General features: G+C 29.8%; 2 protein-coding genes across 3 annotated transcripts in view; one reads left to right on the forward strand and one right to left on the reverse strand.

Moving 5' to 3' along the window:
- LOC117172400 (protein charlatan) overlaps positions 1–7114 on the reverse strand; it is a 480082-nt gene that overhangs the window by 88564 nt on the left and 384404 nt on the right. The gene's annotated exons all lie outside the window — the stretch shown is intronic.
- Positions 1–7114, forward strand: part of LOC117172402 (regulator of G-protein signaling 17) — a 58906-nt gene that overhangs the window by 32499 nt on the left and 19293 nt on the right. The window contains exon 3 of the mRNA XM_033360293.1: positions 6560–6956. Within this exon, the coding sequence (XP_033216184.1) occupies positions 6560–6956 (397 nt within the window). The remainder of the gene's footprint in view (positions 1–6559; positions 6957–7114) is intronic.

A 7114-nucleotide genomic window follows, 5' to 3' on the forward strand; every position in this document is an offset into this window, starting at 1 on the left:
TATTATACATTCCTTTAAGCCACGAAAACAGGACACTCGCAGATATTTGTGAGCATTGAAACCAGACCAGGTGACTGCAACCCGGGATTCATATTTATCTAACAGATTGCATTATACAGGCGCAAAAATCATAACTTTCAATTACATAGAAAAAAAAAACATTTTTTGAAAACGGCTCGATGTTCCGGCCAGTATTATTGCCTTTAAATTTTGTGGTTAAAATATTAAATTGAATAATGCATTATTTCAGATGTAAAATGGATCTGGCGAAACCATCCAAACTACGGAATTTGAAAATTATCGTTATTTTTAAGTATTGTCCACATTGTTTAAAATTCTAAAAAATTAGGATATATGCGACTTCTGGGCACTCATTAATGTTGCAAAACTCAGATTTTCTTCTGGATTTCTTAAATAACAGAATTGCTTGCAAAACTTTTTGCAAGTTTTTTTATTGCATATTTCGCACAAAAAATTTTCGAGAACTGTATGGATGATGTCTCTTGATGTCAAGAAGTACTGTGAATTTTTTCAGATTTTCCGATGATTAGATTATCTAAAAACTTCGAAAAACGAAATTTGCATAATCAACATTACCGATGAGGCCCTCTACTTGGAAAGAGTATGAAGTTATTTTCTGATTTTTTTTTAAATTCCTTCCTGCAAGTTTAGTATATAAATTAAGTAGCCTAATTTTAAAAATTACCATAAATAAATTAAGTGCGAATAAAATATAATGCAATATAATCGTTTTTAAACCTGACGGAGTCCACGTCATCTGATCACAACAATTTTCGTTCATGAATGAGATTTTGTAGTGAAAAAAATCATGCTAAATATATTTCAAAAATGCGAAAAAAATGGCTTAGATATGAGACTTTGAGTTTTTGGACAACTGTTTTTTCAAGCTGTATGTTGGGTTCTATTTGATCGATTTCACTTAGTTCTCAGCTCAGTAGACCAAATAAAAGTGTCAGTAGACAAATTAATTTTTAAATCACAATTTTCATCCGATGCGAAATTTTATTAAAAATGAAAATTAATAAAATTCTGCATAAATCCTTTACATACGATTTTTCAAAAAAGGTTTTTAATACTTTTTTATTTCATAATCAAAATGACAATCAAAATCTTTTACTTTTAAAGATTACTGTTCGTTATAAAGTATTCGTTGAGAATCCATTCACGGCGATATAAAAAAGTTCGACAAAAAATAAAATTGTTTAATGGCAAGTGACACTTATCCGATTCCTACTTTACCGACATTTTTTTAATCATAATAATTCCACACGAGATAAAATACTTCCTTGTAAGGAGCGTTTATGTACTAATAAATTTTCACTGGTGAAAAAAAAATTTCAAAATTTCTTTATTTTTTTTTTGTAATTGTAAAAAATTATTAGCAAGTACATAAACGTTCCTTAGTCACTTTTATTTACTTTTCTAAATTCCAATTTGATATTCATCTCATCTGGAATTGGCATGATCCACACAAAAATGTCGATCAAGTAGGAATCGGATAAGTGTCATCTTACATACACAGTTTTGAAGTTTAAAATTCTTTTTTATATTTAATCAAGAATATTTTAGATTTAAACACCTTAACCACAATTAATTCGCGATACTCATAAGTATTTCAATATTTCTTTCCATGATTTTTCATTTCGGCCAAAAAATATTTTAGATTTAAAATTTTATTTGAAACTTTAATGTTTTACTTTGAATTTTGTAGATGTAAAACGAACAATGGCTGTAATAGTTTTTTCGTAAATTGAATCATTTCAGATAATTTCCCGCGTAATTTAAATATCGTATTTTCAAACTTAGTGTATATAAAGAGAAACGGGGAAAAGGGGGAAGCTTCCAGAAAAAAGATTTAAGAGAAAGGGAAACGCAGAGGAATGGGGAAAAAATTTGGTCTCTGTAAAAAGTACTTTTCACTCCTTAAGGAGTAAAAGTGACGCCATATGCAAATAAAAAACTTACAAAAGTTTTAAAAAGGTTTGGTCAATTGTAAATTTACCATAAATTTCCCAAATTTTAAAAACTTGTAATAATTTTGAAATTGAAGAAATTAAAAAAAAATCCTATAGAATCAAAAAATCCCCTGAATTAGTTTTAAAATTAAAATAAAGTTTTCGAAATTCCGCCATACGAGCAGACGGTATATATTCGTGGAAAAAACGTCTGAAACCATACATTTTCTATAAAAATTATATTGCATGCACCAATGGGGAGGGGACTTTTCACGGCCCGTGTATTTTTTAAGAACCCACCGCCGACTTGCTTATTTACGTTTTTTATTTATTTATCTTGAAGAAGGGAAAAGCGAGGTGGCCGAGAAAGATTATATTATTAAATATTAGATGCGTATTTGAAATCGTCCTAAAATTACTTTCATTCCTGTGATAATTATCTCACAATTACTTTGATACTGAAACGAGAAAACAAAAACTATATTTTTTATTCTCATCATAATGAGAATTTTATTCATTTTTTTTTTTATTAATAGATTTTTATTTAGTTAACTTGAAAGTAGAGTTTAATGGCTTAAGAATTCAGAACTTCACATGTCAAAATAACTTCCTCAAAATCTTACAATAATCAAATCCATTTAAAAATGTTGAAAAATGGTCAATAATCTAAAAAAAAGAACATTTTTTTCTGCTAACTTTTCATGCCTTGAGTGGATGTTTAGAAATTGAAGCTTACGACATAACATGGAAAACTAAATAATCGAAAGTTCTATCTTTGAAATGTTTGTGTAATCTTTTGAAATCTATACAATTTTGTGAAATCTTTGAGAAATTATTTAAATCATGAAAATATTTATGAACAATATTTTTAAATCCGTAAAATCTTTCAAGTCTTTTTGAAATATTTTATCTTTATGAAATATTTTTAAAATTTATGAAATACTATAAATCAGTTATGTAATTAAATCGTTTGAAATATCCTTGAATTCTTTGTGCAATTCGACATATTCCTAATATGTATCAATAAAACAGTGTCATAAATTACTTGAAATGGGTAAAAACAGAATTTCGATATATTGGTCAACCTGATGTCTTCATATTTATCTTAGATAGTAATGGCCAGGATAAGCACTTTTTACTCAATTATCTCTTTAAAAAAAAACCATTCAATTTGCATTGATCTCGAAGTTATTGTGGAATATCACCGAAATGAAAATGGAGAATAAACTTGGAGTTTATCAAAAGTCACTGTAGAATAGATTGATCGATTTTTAAATCTATCACTTAAGAGTAATCAATGGTGTAGTCCTAAAATAAAAAGTAGCTTTCTGGTACTTTCCATAAAGTACGTTACGAGTTTGAGGGGGGGGGGGGGGTGCTAAAAACTGAAGTTGGGAAGGGGGGGGGCTGGGTATACGCAGAAATAACGTTACAAAGTTAGGTAACATTCAGAGATTAAGAGCAGTAAAAAAGTTAAACTATATTTTTGGGTAAGAGTTCAATTTTTATTGATAAGATTACTACTATATTTGTGGTTTGAAATTCGTCTTGTTTGGGTACAAATTCTATATTTTGTTTGAAAATTTAATTATTTTGTAGAAAATGCAACTATATTGTTAATAAGTCATTTTTTATCAAAATTTCAACTACTTTGTTAAAAATTCATTTTTTTTGGTTGAAGATCATTGCTTTGGTTGAAAACTTAACTATTTTTATGCAAATTCATTTAATGTTTGGTTAAAAATAAACTTTTTAAACTGAAAATTAAACTTTTCCATTTTTGCTTCACAATTTATCTTTTTTAGTTAAAAATGTATCTATTTGGTTAAGAATGTATGTTTTTTAATTCAAAGTTCAAATTTTTGGTTGAAAACTCGTACTTTCTAATAGAAAATTAATCTTCTTGGTTGAAAATTCGTCATTTTGTCACAGAATTCATTTTTGTAGATTAAAAATTCAATTATCTGGTTAAAAATTCGTCTTTTTTGTAGAAAATTCTACTGTTTTTGGTTAAAGCTTATTATCTTTTATTTCCAAATTCGACTATTTTATTAAAGATCTATCTTTGTAGAAAGAAAATTCTAGTATTTGGTTAAAAATTCAACTAATTTGTTAAAAAATCATTCCTTTTTCCATATGTCGTCAAAAACTCGAAAACTTAATCTACTATGACATAAAATTAGTCGCTTTTAATTTTAAAGAAGTCATCTTTGTAGTTTGAAAAATCTTATTTTTAGATTTAAAATTCACTTTTTTGGTAGATAGCTCGTCTTTTTAGCTTTAAAGTTAAAGAATTTAATTTAAAATTAATTTATTTTGTTCAAAATTGATATTTTGTTGTAGAAAATTTATTTTTCGTTTAGCATTCAACAGCTTTGATGAAATTTTATTTTTTTGTCAAAAATTATTCTATCATCTCAAAATCAAACTGTTCCATGTTTGGTTAAAACTTTATCCTGTAATACAAGGATACGTTGAAAATTCGTCTTTTTGATAAGACATTAATCTTTAAATTAAAAATTTGATTCATTTTTGTTTCGAATTTTTTATCAGAGTTTTTATGTATATTGCATAAGATAAAATACTACTATTTGGTAGAAAATTCATGTATTTTTTTAAAGTTCTTTTTTCTTTACATAAAATTAATCTTATTTGTTGAAAATTCAACGTTCTAGTTAAAAATTGAACTAATTGGTAGGATTTTTATATACTTTCTAAAAAGCCGTACTTTTTGTTGAAAATTAACTTTTTTTGATAAAAATGCAACTGTCTTTTAAAAGTGCGTCTTTTTGTCTTCAATATTAAAATATTTGATTGAATTTTAATACATCCTGTTTCAAAATTTGCTCATTTGATTAAAATTAAATCTTTTTTATAGGCTTAAAATTTAACTGTTTGTTAAGAAATTGATCCTTGTGTATTGAAAATTCATCTTTTATTTAGAAAAGTAATATTCTTGGTTAAAATTTTATCTTATTGGGTTAAAAAAAAGTTTATTGTTAAAAATTCAACTGCCTCTGGAAAAATTCATTTTTTTTTGGCTGGAAAATTGTAATATTTGGTTAAATCTCTAAGTAATTTTTGGAAAACTTGATTGGTTGTTAATGCAACTGTTTGATTCCAAAGTATTTTTTTTAATTCGTCTTTTTTTGTTGAAAATTCATCTCTTTAAGTAGAAAATCTTTTTAAGTTGAAAATTCAACTACACCAAACTCTCGCTTTCAGTCACCCGGTTCGCGGCGAGTAAAAGTCCCGTGCAGAAATTCCAATTTGGTACTGATTGGGGCCAGATCGGGCAGAATTTGGCCCAAATCAGGCTATCTAGATGGGGCCAGACTCGAAATTAAACGCGATGCCCGATCAGGGCCCAAACGCTGCGCCCAAAGATAACCATGCCTGGCCCCGATCGGGCCCATATTAATTTATTTGTCTTATTTTTAATTAAAAGGGATTCTTAAATAAAATAATATTAAAATCGAATATATCACCTCCTTAACTGAAATTTGGGAATATAAATATCAGGTTATCTAACAGATCGCGATATGAAAAAATTGGGTTATTTCAGACACTTTTTTTCGAGCAAACGGAAAAACTCAAACGACGCAATATAACAGCCATCATTTGTGTATGATAAACCATTTAAGTATTTTGCAATATATTCTTCGTTTTAATTTCTAAATTGAAGTTGTTTTTAATTTCTATATTGAACTTAATTGTGGAAAGTTATTTTGATATAAGTGGATTATAATATCGCACTGGCTCTTTAAGTCATTTTTACAAAAGCGAATATAAATAAGAAGGTTGTATTTACATTCCGATTGTATCAAATCACCTAAAAATACGTGAAAATAAATATGTTTATGAAGTCATTGTTGATCTAATTCGTTTTCACATTCAAAAAATGAAATATTACTGTTGCTACTTTTCTTATAAATAAATAACCTCATTTCGAGGTTAGGTTTCATCTTAACATTCTTAATCAATTTACTTATTATAGTCTTCAACACGTAATTCAGGAATATTTTGAAGTATACTATACCTACGCACTCGTCTTGTGCTCACTTTTGGCATTTTTTCCCATTTATTTTGTCACTTTTGCAAATAATAATTGAAATATTTCTGACGCTTGACACTTTGCATTGAAACTTGGGCGATTTGGAGTCAACCCTCTTTAGTCCCCGAAATTAATGGAGCGCAATCTACTGGCAAGTTTGGTTGTTAAGCCGGGGACTAGAGGGGGCCAAATTTAACAACCAAAAAATTGTGTGCCCGATCTGGCCCAAATCGGAAAAAAGGAAAACATTTGGCAATTTCTGCACGGGGCTCAGTGTATTTTTTGTAAAGGCAATATATTCCGGTTTGAAGTCTAAGGAATTAAAAATTTTTCGTATTAATTTTAATATGTTATCTACATTGATTCTATTTAAATCATCTATAAACATAAAATCTCTCTTTATCCAACGGCTACGTTACTTTCTGAGGGGGGGGGGGGGGGGCAAAATTAGTGACGTAGTGTATGGATGGGCCATAACTGGAAAAATTATATAATAATACATATCTAATGAAATTTTTATTCTTTGTAGTTTGGCGGCAGTCGGTGGTGGAAATTCAGGTGGTGCAGGCGACCAGGGTAAGAAGAAAGGCAACAGCAGCCTCGGGAGTGGCGACCACGGAGTCACAGGTGACCTGACAAGTGCAAGTGCGGGTAATGTGGTGGACGGATTGGACGGCATCGACGGGGATATAGAGTGCTGCAGCCTGGACGAAATCAGGACATGGGGCTCATCCTTTGACAAGCTTATGAGGAGTCCAGCTGGAAGGAGACTCTTCCGCGAGTTTCTCGTCAGCGAGTACAGCGAGGAGAATATCGCCTTTTGGCTCGCCTGCGAGCAGCTCAAACGCGAAAGCAATCCCGAGAGAATCGAGGAAAAAGCCCGATTTATATACGAGGACTACATATCGATACTCTCGCCTAAGGAAGTAAGTTATTATTATTATTACACCATTAAGCCATTTCCCTTTCGGGGTAGACGTGGCTCACTCAGCAGGGGAAAGGAGTAGTGTGTGGATGGGATAGAGATTTTTCAGATTGATCCAGAATTCTCGTGCTATTTATGTAAATAACACGTTCGTTCCGC

This window comes from Belonocnema kinseyi, chromosome 5 (genome assembly GCF_010883055.1).
Source record: "Belonocnema kinseyi isolate 2016_QV_RU_SX_M_011 chromosome 5, B_treatae_v1, whole genome shotgun sequence".
Classification (NCBI taxonomy): domain Eukaryota; kingdom Metazoa; phylum Arthropoda; class Insecta; order Hymenoptera; family Cynipidae; genus Belonocnema; species Belonocnema kinseyi.